Here is a 14,148-nt window from a genome sequence, read left to right as displayed (position 1 = left end):
ATCACGCATCCGGGGCGCGATCCGGGTCCCACGCCGAGAAACCCGCGACACGGAGGCTTCCGGTCTCTCCGCACACGCGATGTTTATTGAGTCAATAATAATAATAACATTAATCGTCATCTTAAAAGTCTCTGCCCCGCCCGCGTCCCACCCGCCAGTCCCCCAGCGTCCCTCGCGCTGCTGATGCTGCTGCTGTCGCGGCTTCCGGTGCCGCCGCCTCCGGCACGAGCCCCACCCGCGAGGCCGGAACCGTCCCCCGGCGTCCCGCGTGCGCGTCCGTCACGGGATAACAACAACATCAACGACAATAATGATAACGACAGCGGGAACCGTCCCGGCCGAGCCCCCATCCGTGTGTCCGGGGGCCAAGCGCGTGCGCCACGTGCGCGCTATACGCGCGTGGTGGAGTGTCCGTGGGGCAGGTTCGCGCCGTTCTGCCCCGCCCCGAAGGCGTTGAAGGTGTGCAGCTGGGGCGGCGGCTGCAGCGCCGGGAGCCCCGCCCCGGCCGCGGAGGGCGTCAGGCCGCAGTCGGGATGACGGCGATGGCGTTGGGCGGGACGTCGTCGGGCGAGCGGCGCAGCGTCAGCGCGTAGTCGGGCGGCCCGGACGGGGCGGGGCGGGGCAGGGCGTCGTCGTCCCGGACGCCGGGCACCGCGGGCAGGGGCGGCGCCGAGCAGGCGGGGGCGGGCAGGGCGGCTTGGCGCGCAGCGCGGCCAGGGCGTCGTCCCGCGCGTCGTCTCCGCCCCCGCCCCGCCCGCGGCGCCCCCGGTGGTGGTGGTGGAGGTGGTGTGGCGGTGGTGCGCGGTGGCGCCGGTGCGTCTCGTGGCGCCGCTTGTCCTTCTTGTAGTAGAGCGCGGCGAAGGCCAGGATGTTGAGGAAGAGCAGCGAGGCGCCCACCGCGATGGTCACGCTCAGCTCCGTGGAGTAGTCGCGCTTCGTCTCGATCAGCACCGTCGCGTCCTCCGCGCCCGCCCGGCCCGCCGCGGCGGCGTCCCCGCGCGCCGCTTCCGCCCCCGCTTCCGGGTCTGCTTCCGCTTCCGGGCCGGCTTCCGGGAAGCGGCGGCGGAAGGAGCTCCGCCCCGGAGGCCGCCGCGTGGCCGGCCAGGGCTTGGCGGCGGCGCCCGGAGCGCGCCGGCCGCCGCCCCCGTAGGGGAAGGCGGAGGAGGGCGTGTCCGGGGGCGGGGCCCGCGTGGTGGTGGTGGACACGTACTGGAAGAGGTCGTGCAGGCTGTGCAGGTGCGGCACCAGCTCCAGCCAGAAGGCCACCTTGGTGGCGCGGTAGTGGTCGCGCACGCGCGGCTTGAGCCCGATGTGCAGGTAGAGCTGCTCGCGGGGGCTGTACTTGGACCACGCGACCTCCTCGAAGCGGTTCGGCTTCGTGTGGATGAACTTGGTGTCCTGCGGCACCGGGCGGTTCGGGTCCCTGGGGGCGGGGCGGGGGGTGGGCAGGGGGAGGAGAGAAGCGGGAAGCGCGGTTATTCTGCATGTCATCCAAACGCCAATTTGCATATTCAAATCAGGGAACAGTCTTTACACGCTAATTTGCATATTGGAACGAGGCGACGCGCGGCTCGCACGTAAGGCGAAGCCAGCGGGGAGGCCGCCTGCCCGTCACTCACAGGCTCATTTGCACGCTCAAAACCAGGGGCGTGCGCCGCCCACACGCTGATTTGCAGGGACCTGGGGCGGCCACTTGTGTGTCATTTACAATGAGTTTGCATATCCACAGCAGGCAACGCATGGTCATTTACATACTAATTAGCATGCGACCAGAACTCAGCACGGTGGCCGTCTGCGTGACATTCAGTGCTCATTTGCATATTCAAAATCAGGGACGCGCACGGCCCCCGCGCTAATTTGCATATCCAAATCAGCCAGCACAGGCCACTCACATACTGATTTGTATGTGAAGAGAAGCGACCGGGTGGACATCCGCTGTCACCCGCACGCTCATTTGCATATTCAAATCAGGGCGGGCACAGTAGGCCACCTTCATGCTCATTTGCATATTCTAATGAGGCAGGGACCCACTGGGGCGGCCACTCGCCTGTCGTTGACATGAGGATTTGCATACCCACAGCAGATAACGCATGGTCATTTACATACTAATTAGCATGCAACTGAAGTCAGCAGGGTGGCCGCTTGCATGACATTCACGTGCTCGTTTGCATTTGCAAAACCAGGAACGGACAGCCCCACATGCTAATTTGCATATTCAAATCAGCCAGCACAGGCCACTCACACACTAATTTGTATGTGAAGAGAAGCGACCGGGTGGATATCTGCTGTCACCTGCACGCTCATTTGCATATTCTAATCAGGCAGGGACCCACTGGGGCGGCCACTCGCCTGTCATTTACCGACAACACGTGGTCATTTACATACTAATTAGCATGCAACTGAAGTCAGCACGGTGGCCGCTTGCATGACATTCACGCTCATTTGCATATCCAAAATCAGGGACGCGCACGGCCCGCTGCTAATTTGCATATTCAAATCAGACAGCACAGGCCACTCACATACTGATCTGTATGTGCAGAGAAGCGCCCGGGCGGACATCCGCTGTCACCCGCACTCCCATTTGCATATTCAAATCAGGGGGCTCGGTAGGCCATTTACACGCTGATTTGCATATAAAGTATCGAACGTCCAGCCACGCTGTGGTTTGCGTGTCCGTCGACACGTCCGGCTAAGAGCTCCCTCGCTTGCTCTGTGTTCTGTGAATTTACATGCAAGTTGCTCGTGGCACTGAACGTCTGTGGGCGTGGTCCTCTGCGTGCCACCTACATGCTAATTTGCATATCAGAACCAAACGACAAAGTCGAACAATCAGTTACGCTGTGGTTTGCGTGTAAATCTGCGTGTCCGTCTACGCGTGAGGACAAATCAGGGTCTGACTTTCCCGCCCACACTAATTTGCATATTCAAATCAGCCACGCAGCCACACGGTCACCAACGTAAGACTTGCGCGTCGTTTACACGCTAATCCGTGCACTCTCATGCGGGGTGGGCTCCCTCGGCCGTCTGCATGCTTTGTGCGTGTCAGAGCCAAGGGGTCCGTCACGCTGCGGTTTGCGCGTAAACGTGCGTGTTCGTCCGCGCGCCAGCCCGAGTGTTCACTCGCTTGCTGAGCGTTGTGCTAATTTACACGCCAGTGGCACGCGGGGCCAAGCGTGCACATTCGCACGTCGATCCCGGTCGTTTGCGTGTTTGTTTACACGTTCGCTTGCGTGTTCGGTGAAACTACTCAGGGTTAGGGTCCTAAAAGTCGGCCCCGCCGCGCAGAGGCAGGTCCCGCCTAACGTTAGCACGTGACGTCAAGCGTGCACACTCGCGCGTCATTGGCACGATCCCGTTCGTTTGCGTGTTCGTTTGTACGTTCGCTTGTGTGTTTGGCGAAACTATTCAGGGTAATCGTCCTAAAAGTCAGCCCCGCGCCGGAGCATGTTCCACCGTTAACATGTGACGCGGTCCTCACGGACCCCCCCCCACCGCCCCGGCTGCGCCCGACCTACCCGGTCTTGGCGAAGTTGGTCCAGTAGGTCATGACGACGGCGCTGAGCATGACGTCGTTCTTGGAGAAGTTGCAGCTGAAGAGGTCGGTGGGGCCGAGCATGGGGACGCCGAACACGTAGGGCACCTCGTCGCCGTGCGCGGCGTCGGCCCAGGGCGGCTTGGCGTCGCTCTGGCAGTGGTGGTAGAAGGCGTAGAAGTAGGTGGGCGACCCGTACTGCGCGTGGAGGTCGGCGGTGGCCACGGCGGGCGCCACCCACTGGTGGTCGGTGAACAGCGCCACCAGCGTCTTGCGCCGCGTCTCCGCGTTCTCGCGGTCGGCCCAGTCCGTGTACATGAACTTGATGGTCTCGCGCAGCGCGTCCTTGCCCTCGGGGTAGCCGTACAGGTTGTCCACGAAGCTCGACACCGCCAGGTCGAAGTCGCTCGGCGTCACCCCCGCCCCGCCGCCGCCGCCGCCCCGTAGCCGTCGGCGTCCGCGGGGTCCGCGTCGCCGCCGCCGCCGTCGTCGGCTCCGGTGTCGACGAAGCCGTCCACGAAGCGCAGCCCCTCGCCCTGGTTGACGCCCAGCATGATGTCGTAGTTGAGGAACTCGCCCTGCTCCATGAGGATCTGCGGGTCGTCGGGGATGACGTCGCCGTCGATCACGGGCCCGAAGGCCACGTGGTAGGTGGCGGGCGCCACGCGCTGCTGCGACAGCTCCCGCCAGCCCACGCGCCGCAGGCACTCCACCAGGTCCGCCGTGTCCAGCATGTTGCAGCCCACCTGGTCCGCCAGCGCCCGCGTGTACTTGGCCGGCTGGTAGTTCACGGCCCAGCTGGACAGCGCCGTCCCGCTCTGGATGATGGCCTTCTGGAAGAGGCCTGCGGGGCGGGGCGGAGGGGGGGGAGAGAGAGGGACACGCGTGTAACATTCGTGATGGGCGGGGCGGGGCCGTGGTGGTGGCGTTGGGGTGGAGGGAGTAACGTGACACGCATGTGACCTGCATAATGCATGGAGTCGGATTGACTTCTGGAACAGGCCTGCGGGGCGCGGGGCGGGCAGGGCGGGGCGTGGGGGGGAGAGGCGAGGGGCTCGCGTGTAACAAACGAGATGTACGGGGCGGGGCCATGGTGGTGGCATCGGGGTGGAGGGAGTGACGTGACAAGCATGTGACGTGCTTGATGTATGGAGTCGGATTGACTTCTGGGACAGGCCTGCGGGGCGCGGGTTGCGGGGCAGGAGACGGACTCGCGTGTAACATACGTGCTGTACGGGGCGGGGCAGTGGCAGCATTGGGGTGGAGGGAGTGACGTGACACGCGTGTGACGAGCGTGATGCAGGCAGCATGATTAAGGCCCCTCTGGAACGGGCGTGCGGGGCGGGGTCACCACGGGATCCAGGGACACACATGTCACACGCGTGACGCATGGAGACGCAGCACGGCCTCCTGCACCAGGCCTGCGGGGCGCGGGGCCCGCAAGGGACGCGTGTGTAACATACGTGACGCACGGGGAGGGGTGACGGCCTGGGGTTGAGGGGGTCGAGGGTCACATAGGTGACACACATGACGTCCAGGGAGGGGTGGCGGCATTGGGGTGGAGGGAGTGACGTGGCACGCGTGGAGTATGGAGACGGACATGGCCTCCTGGAACAGGCCTGCGGGGCGAGGGGCGGGGGTGGGGTCAAGGAACACGCGTGTGACGTACACGATGATGCACGGGGTGGGGTCATGACCTGGGGTTGGGGGGGTCAAGGAACACGCGTGTGACGTACACGATGATGCACAGGGTGGGGTCATGACCTGGGGTTGGGGGGGGTCAAGGAACACGCGTGTGACGTACACGATGATGCATGGGGTGGGGTCATGACCTGGGGTTGGGGTGGGGTCAAGGAACACGCGTGTGACGTACACGATGATGCACAGGGTGGGGTCATGACCTGGGGTTGGGGGGGGTCAAGGAACACGCGTGTGACGTACACGATGATGCATGGGGTGGGGTCATGACCTGGGGTTGGGGTGGGGTCAAGGAACACGCGTGTGACGTACACGATGATGACAGGGTGGGGTCACGGCCTGGGGGCGGGGCTTCCACCGACACACGTGGAACACACATGACGTACGGAGCGTGACGATGGCCTCCGGAACGGGCGTGCGGGGCGGGGTCACCCCGGGGTCCAGGGGCACACATGGGACACGCATGACGGATGCGGAGGGATGACGGCCTTCCGGACCAGGCCTGCGGGGGCGGGTGGGGGGGGGGCGGGCGGGAGAGGATGGGGGGGTCACACGACACCCACGTCACACACATGACGAACAGACTGGGGTCGCGGCCTAGGTCTGAGCGGGGTCAGGTGACACGTATGCGACACGCTCGCGGCGGGTGCGGGGCGATGACGGCGTCCGGGTCGTGGGGGGTCACGCGACACACACGCGACACACGTGACGTACGGGGAGGGCCTGCGGCTGGGGGCGTGTCCCATGACCCCTGCTCCCCCCCCCCCGGGGCCCCGCGCTCACCCTCCGAGTAGTGCGACAGCGTGAGGAGGCTGACGCAGGAGGCGCCGGCGCCCGAGCCGAAGATGGTGACGCGCTTGGGGTCCCCGCCGAAGGCGCCCGCGTTCTCCTCCACCCAGCGCAGCGCCTGGATCTGGTCCAGGAGCCCGTAGTTGCCCTTGGCGGCCTGGTCGCCCGTGCTGAGGAAGCCTGCGGGGGGGGGGGGGGGCACGCGACACTCACACACCGTGACGCGCACGTGCCCGCGCGTGGGTCGTGCGTGGGCGCAGCCATCGCATGGACACAGCGAGGCCCCCAAAGTAAGTAAGCGCTGACTCCCCGGCCACACCTCCCCCACAAAAGTATTCCGGGAAGCACGCGGGGCTGCGCGTGCCAGTCACACGCGTGTGCCAGGAAGGGCCCGGGGACACTGCATGCACCTCGCGTGCCGGCCCAAAATGAACCATGTCGCTTATGTGCCGTGACACGTATGTCATGTGCAAGGCGCGTGGCACATAGTGTGACACGCATGCTTCACGCGTGGCGTGTCGCCGTCACGTGTACACAGCGCGTGCACACGTGCACCGCCACCCCCAAAATAATTCCAGGGAGTCTGCGGGGCGGCACACGCCACTTATATGTTGACATGCGTGTGCTGTGCGGGGCGCGTGCCAGTCGCACGCTGTGACACGCGTGTGCCGTGGAGGACGTGACACGTATGCCGTGTGCAAGGCGCGTGGCACACACTGTGACACCCATGCTTCACGAGTGGCGTGTCACCCTCACGTGTACACAGTGCGACCGACAAAAAAAGTCTCACACGGGCACCGCCACCCCTAAAATAATTCCAGGAAGTGTGTGGGGCGGCACACGCCACTTACATACGTGGACGTGCGTGTGCTGCGCGGGGCGCGTGCCAGTCGCGCGCCGAGACACGCGTGTGCCGTGAAGGGCCTGCAGCCATCGCATGTACCTTGCGTGTCCCCCCAAAATAAAGTATGTCTCTTACGTGCCGTGACACGTAGTATGCTGTGTGCAAGGCGCGTGGCACATAGTGTGACACGCATGTTTCACGCGTGGCGTGTCGCCGTCACGTGTACACAGCGCAACCAAAAAAAAAAAAAAAACCCTCACACGGGCACCGCCACCCCCAAAATAATTCCAGGAAGTGTCGGGGCGGCACACGCCACTTACATACGTGGACGTGTATGTGCTGCGCGGGGCGCGTGCCAGTCGCACGCCGAGACACGCGTGTGCCAGGAAGGACCTGCAGCCATCGCATGTGCGCGGCGCAGCCAAAAAGTCACCCCACGTCCTCCACCCTCCCCCAGCAGCACCGCAGGAAGCCGGTGTGGGAGGCGCGGGCCTCGCCCACATGACGACACGCGTGTGCCCCGCAGGGTGTGGCGCCCTGGGGCGGACACAGCGCGACCGCCGAGGTCAAACACGCAGAGTCACCGAAAATCACGGTAAAATCTCAGTTCAAACGGGAAACTTCCGGGAATCCCCGCCCCCCCACTCGCGTGCAGCGGGCGGGGCTCACCCAGGATGCCCAGGCGGTAGTTGACGGTGATGACGATGACGTTGCCGTAGCTCGCCAGCACGCTGCCGTCGATCATGTTCCCGGTGCCCTCCATGTAGGAGCCGCCGTGGATGTAAACCATCACGGGCTTCCTGCTGCTCGGGTCGTGGATGTCTGGAGGGAGACACGGGGCGGGGCCGGACGCTCACTTCCTGGTCTGCTTCCGGCCTGGCGACTCCCAGCCCACACCCGCTTCCTGCTGCCCATCCCGACCTACTTCCTGTTCCACTTCCTGCTGCACTTCCTGCTTCACGTCAGACCCTGTGACCCGCCCAACCCCAACTCCGGTTCAGCTTCCCGTCCGCTATTCTGGCGCCACCCACTTCCAACCCTGCTTCCTGTCACATCAAGGAGCCTACTTTCTGTTCCAATGTGGGCCCTACTTCCTGTTCCACTTCCTGTTCTATGTCCAATGTACGACCCGCCCCTCCCCACTTCCGGCCCAACAGCTTCACTTGCTGTTGTGTAGGCAGCACTTTTAGTCCAATTTCCTGCTCTACTTCCACTTCCTGTTCCATTTCCTGCTCTACTTCCACTTCCTGTTTTACTTCCACTTCCTGTTTCATTTCCTGCTCCACTTCCTGCCCCACTTCCCATGACTTCCTGTACCCAGAACCGCTTCCGCCTCTGTTTCCAGCCCCGGCTGTGCTACTTCCGCCCCCAACCCCGCCCACTCGGGCTCCGTCTGGCGATTTAAGTGACGGAAGCCGAGCGTGGTGGACGCGGCAGGGGGCGGGGCCTGGGCGCCCACAGCCAGTCAGACACCGGATCCCGAGAGTCCCCGCCCCCCCCACGCCCCGGGTGCTGGAAAAAAAAAAGAAAAAACACGGAGGGAAAAAAAAAACTGAGAAACGAAATTCTTGACCCCACGACGTCACGGACGAGGGACTCGGAAGGCGGGCGGCGAGCACAGCAGGAGGAAAAAAACCAAAAAAATCTCATTTCCTCTTCCTGTGACTGAGACAAAAAAATGTAATGAACCCAAGAAAAGGCGCAAAAAAATCGAAAATCACAAAACCCAAAAAAAACAAAAATTCGCAAAATTTCCTAAAACACAAGAAAAAAAATAGAAACCAAAAAATAAAAAAATCACAAAAACAATAAATTGCAATTTCCTAAAAAACAAAAATGCCAAAATTTTCAAAAAAAAAAAAAAAAAACAGCAACCAAAAAACACGATTTTTTTTTTTTTTGAAAATCCGTGATTTTCTCAGTTTTTTATTTCTGGTTTCAAATCTTCGAGATTTTCCTGTCGTTTTGGGAAAAGTTTTTTTCTTTTTAACACAAAAAGTTAATATTTGTTGATTTTATTTATTTGTTTTATTTTCCAGAAAAAATATTTAACTATCTTTTATTTATTAATTTTTTATTTCTTATTTATTGTTTTCATCACAAGAAGAGAAAAAACCCCGATGTCGTTTCCCGCGAACGGTGCAGTCAGTGGCCTCGGCCGGGAAGGAAACGGTAAAGGAAAAAACACGACAACGATAATAAAAATAATAAAAAAATCATGAAACCAAATCACGCATCACGGGCTCGATGGAAGAAAAAAGGAAAAAAAAAAAAGAGGAAAAAACCGGGAAAAAAAAATCGGATACCTTCGTTGTCGCCGCGCTCGTTACTCGCGATGTCGTCGGCGATTTTCCTGGAGTTTCCGCCTGGGTCGGGGCGGGGGAAACGGAAACCGGAATGAAGCGGGGTCCGGAGGCCCCGGGTGGGTGCCGTGCCCGGGAAACACGGGAACGGCAGAAGTGGGGTGGGGGAGAGGAAAAAAAAAACCCGGGAGGAAACGGGAAATAAAAAACCGGAAACGTGGAGGAAACGTGACCGCGGGGGGGGGGGGCGGGAAACGGGAGAAATATAAAATAAAAACACGGAAATTTCCGCCCCGACCCGCGGGGTCGTTTCTCGTGCCCTGCGTCGCTTCCCGGAAGGAAACCCCGTCCCGGAAACACGCGTGTGCAGGGCGAACACGCGGCAGCTTCCTGGGAGGCGACACAGGAAACAAACCCGGGAAACAAACCCGTGTGCGCTGCGTGTGCGGTGAGCACGGCAGGAAACACGGGAAGCAGACGCCGCGTGCGCTCGTCATGGGGAGAACACGGCAGCGGCTTCCTTCCGTGAAGGAAATGCAGGAAGTGAACACCGTGTGGCGTCCCCTGCGTGAAACAGGGTGGGCGGGGCCCCGGGGGCGGGAGGGGTGGGCGGGGCCCTGATGAGTGTTCATGCGTGCGCAGGTGTGCGAGTGACGTCCGTGTGTTCCTCGTGTGTGTGAGCTTTGCACACGTCACCCGCCGGGACTCCACGCGCAACACGCAGAGGTCACACACGCGGCATCCATGACGCCTTCAACTGTCACACGCGACATCCATGACGCCAAAGTGTCACACGCGCGGCATCAATGACTCCAAAGTGTCACACGCGACATCCATGACTCCAAAGTGTCACACGCGACATCCATGACGCCAAAGTGTCACGCGCGACATCCATGACACCAAAGTGTCACACACACGACATCCATGACTCCAAAGTGTCACACGCGACATCCATGACTCCAAAGTGTCACACGCGACATCCATGACTCCAAAGTGTCACACGCGACATCCATGACTCCAAAGTGTCACACACGACATCCATGACTCCTTCAACTGTCACACTCGACATCCATGACGCCTTCAACTGTCACACGCGACATCCATGACGCCTTCAACTGTCACACGCGACATCCATGACGCCTTCAAGTGTCACACTCGACATCCATGACTCCAAAGTGTCACACGCGACATCCATGACGCCTTCAAGTGTCACACACGCGGCATCCGTGACGCCTTCAAGTGTCACACGGGTGACATCCATGACGCCTTCAAGTGTCACACACGACATCCATGACGCCTTCAAGTGTCACACACACGACATCCGTGACGCCTTCAAGTGTCACACGCGCGGCATCAATGACGCCTTCAAGAGTCACACACGACATCCATGACACCAAAGTGTCACAAGCGACATCCATGACGCCTTCAACTGTCACACGCGACATCCATGACGCCTCCAAGTGTCACACACGACATCCATGACGCCTCCAAGTGTCACACACAACATCCATGACTCCAAAGTGTCACACACGACATCCATGACGCCTTCAACTGTCACACGCGACATCCATGACACCAAAGTGTCACACGCGACATCCATGACACCAAAGTGTCACACGCGACATCCATGACGCCTTCAACTGTCACACTCGACATCCATGACGCCTTCAAGTGTCACACGCGCGACATCCATGACGCCTTCAAGTGTCACACGCGCGACATCCATGACGCCAAAGTGTCACACGCGACATCCATGACACCAAAGTGTCACACGCGACATCCATGACGCCGTCAAGTGTCACACGCGCGGCATCCGTGACGCCTTCAAGTGTCACACGCGCGGCATCCATGACGCCTTCAAGAGCCACACGCGTGACGTCCCGGTGCGCCGTGGCCTGTGCACTCACAACACGCTGGCGCGTCCACGCGCGTAGACTCCCGACAATCACGTGCGCCGCACACGCCCGCCAGCGCTGCACACGCACACGTCTCACACACGCGATGCACACGCGGTCCCAAGACCCGGAAGCGCCACACACGTGACGCCGCACACACTCCCGTGACCCCACGCGCTCTCCCAGGTTGAGCGCACACGCTCCGACACGACACGCATGTGGCCGTGAGGCTCCTCCCTGCGTGTCCCGTGACCTCACTGCCCTCAACGTCACCGTCTGACCCGGCCGCTGTGACACGCACAGCACATGTGAGCGCTCCCCACGCGGACCCGGGGGTCACGACCCCAGCCACACACACATGACGACACTCACGGCACTGATGTCACGCGCACCCCGTGATGGCCCCACATGTGTGACAGCGGTGCGTTCTCCCGAGGTGACGACCTCACGCTACTGTCACGCCACACACCGCGCTGACGCCTCACGACGTCACGGACTCGGCCCTACACGTGTGACCCTGGCGTGGTCCCCGGGACGGGGCCACCCCGCTCGCACGTCACCAACACACTCGTGACCGCAAACACCGCCCTGCTGCTGCCACACCACACGCAGGACCCCACACCGCCGCCACCGCGTCCCTCTCACACCGCACGTGCGTCCCTAGCGTGTGCCCGCGATGACGCCCCACACTCAGTGACGGCAACGCCCGGGCCACGCGGCTGCGGTGACGCTGTCACCCGGCTCCCGTGACGTCGCCGCGTCCTGTGTGAGCGCGGCCCCTCCCCTCGCTGACACGGAAACCCACGATGGCACCGCCCCGCCCCTGCACGTGTGGCTCTAGCGTGTCACCCGTGAGGCTACCCATCCCCCCCCCCTGGGGTGACCTTGCCCACGCGGCCGGGACTCGGTCCCCGCCACGTGGCGGCGTCACCACACGCATGACACATGCACGTACGCAAGACGCACGCACGCATAACGCACGCAAGACGCACGCACGCATGACCCACGCGTGACGCCGGAGCCCTCCACGCATGACGGCATGCGTGGCGACGTCACCACAAGCATGAGGTTGGCATGCATGGAGACGTCACCACACACATGACGCACGCACCCATGACACGCATCACGGTGGCACGTGCGCCCCGGCGGCGGTGGCGTGACCCGCGTCCCCGCCCCCCGGCCCCGCCCGGCACGCACCGTCCTCCGTGGGCACGTAGACGTTGAGGTAGAGGCAGTCCTCGGCCTGGTCCTGCACGTAGGCCGCCAGCGTGTCCAGGTTGGCGGAGAACCACACGGGCAGCATGTCGCGCAGCAGCGCGCGCTCGTCCAGCGGCTGCGGGCACACGGGCGCGAACCGCGTGGCGTTGCGGACGCCGGGCCACGAGGACGGCGGCTCGGGCGGCTGGAAGCGCCGGGCGCCGGTGGGCGGGGGCCGCGTAGGGGACCCCAGGAACTGCTCCACGGGCCCAGCAGCTCCCCCGGCAGCGGCGCCCGCAGCCGCGCAGCCCCCGTAGCGCGTGGACACCACGGGGTCGCCCTGAGCCCGCGAGCACGGGCACGGCCAGGGCCAGCAGGCCAGCGCCACGGGCGCCGGGGACCGGGGAGGGGCCATGGCGGGCGGGGTCGACCGGGGCGGGGTCGCAGGGCGGAGGGGCTGGGGATGACGGGGAGGGAACGGGTGCGGAGGTCACGCGCGAACACACGTGACGCGGGCGGGCGGGCTGAGTGGGGTCCGCATGGCGTCTCTGCACGGGGTGTCCTGGGGCGGGGTGTTGGGGCCGGGGGAGGGGGGGTGACTCTCCTGGGGTGGGGGGAGGGACGGGAGGATGACGGGGAGGGATCGGGGTGGACGTCACTCGAGAACACGCGTGACGTGGGTGGGGCCACACGGCGTCCGCATGGCGTCTCTGCACGGGGTCTCCTGGGGCGGTGGCGGGGTTACGGCAGGGTCACGGAAGGGGCGCCCAGGGGGGTGGACGCGTGGGTGTCGGGGGCGGGATCAGAGACACGCACGCCTGTGACCGGAACACGCGATGTCAGAGGGAGGGCGGGCGGGGTGTCCGCATGCTGCCCACTCGGGGTCTCCCGGGGCGTGGCCGCAGGGGCTGCAGGGTCACGCGTCTGTCCCGAGGACCCACGGGGCGATGTCAGTTCGCAGACGGAAAACGCGCGTGATCCACACGCGTGACGTGGGCAGGGCGGGCTGGGCTTCAGACGCGTCCCGCCCACGGGGTCGCCCTGTCCGGTTCAGCAAGGGCTTCGCAGTGAAGCATCCGATGAGCGTCGCGGGGAACGCGTGTTCAAGGACACGCGACAGATACGCGTGACGTCATTGCCGGGCTCGGGCCGCCCATCCGCGTGGGGTGGCCCGGGGCGACTCAGCAGGGGCCGGAAGCTCCGCGCAGACGGCGTCGTCGCGGTGCCCAACCCGAGGACTCGCGCGCAGGTGCGCGTGCGGCAGACACGCGTGACGCGGCGCACGGCTGGGCGGGATCAGGGACGCGCGCGCTCACGACCCGCGCGTGTGACGTCCTCCTCGCTCACCCACGGGGTCCTCCGTGGCGGGGCCGCAGGGGCGGGGTCGTGTGACGTCATCGACGTGACGTGGCTCGGGGCCTGCGGGGGCGGAGCCGAACAGGGAAGTGACGTCAGCCCCGCCCATTAACGTGTTAATGATTCCGGCGCCCAAGGCCGGGGAAGGACACGCGTGAGGAGGAACTAATGACGCTCAGCCCGGGCTGGACACGGGGCGAGGAGGGGACGACGCACGCGACGCCGAACACGCAGGCGTGAGCTAATGATTGCGCACAGTGAGGAGCTAATGACGCGAACTGCGCGGGAACGAATGACGCGGAACACGTGAGGAGCACGCGAGGGCGAATGAACGATTCCGAGCCCGGGAGGAACACGCGTGAGTACCCCATGTGACGAGCGGGAAGGCGGAGGGGGAATTAATGATGCTCACCCAGGAGACTACGGCGACGTCCGAGACCTCGGGGTCACGTCAGGGTCACGCCTGTGCGTCGGCGCGTCCATCTCCGCGTCACGGGGGCGGGGCCTGCGGGGAGGGTGGAGACACACATGACG

The 14,148-nt window shown here is 63.1% G+C and overlaps 2 protein-coding genes across 2 annotated transcripts; both read right to left on the bottom strand.

The window, feature by feature from the left end:
- Window positions 1-63: 63 nt before the first annotated feature.
- LOC113837845 (neuroligin-4, X-linked-like) lies at window positions 64-12,664 on the bottom strand. The gene is given in 7 exon segments (XM_035453919.1): window positions 64-1,423; window positions 3,516-3,976; window positions 3,979-4,376; window positions 6,014-6,199; window positions 7,533-7,685; window positions 9,170-9,229; window positions 12,259-12,664. Coding segments are annotated over 7 exon segments (2,205 nt in total). The 5' UTR covers window positions 12,365-12,664; the 3' UTR covers window positions 64-582.
- Window positions 12,665-12,709: 45 nt separating this feature from the next.
- Window positions 12,710-13,678, bottom strand: LOC118239828 (neuroligin-4, X-linked-like; the record flags this gene model as incomplete). Its single annotated transcript, XM_035453920.1, is given in 1 exon segment — window positions 12,710-13,678. A coding segment is annotated over 1 exon segment (108 nt), but the record flags the coding sequence as incomplete, so codon positions are not given.
- Window positions 13,679-14,148: the final 470 nt, after the last annotated feature.

This window comes from Cricetulus griseus, unplaced genomic scaffold, assembly GCF_003668045.3.
Source record: "Cricetulus griseus strain 17A/GY unplaced genomic scaffold, alternate assembly CriGri-PICRH-1.0 unplaced_scaffold_74, whole genome shotgun sequence".
NCBI lineage: Eukaryota > Metazoa > Chordata > Mammalia > Rodentia > Cricetidae > Cricetulus > Cricetulus griseus.
This window is presented reverse-complemented; position numbering and strand designations above follow the sequence as displayed.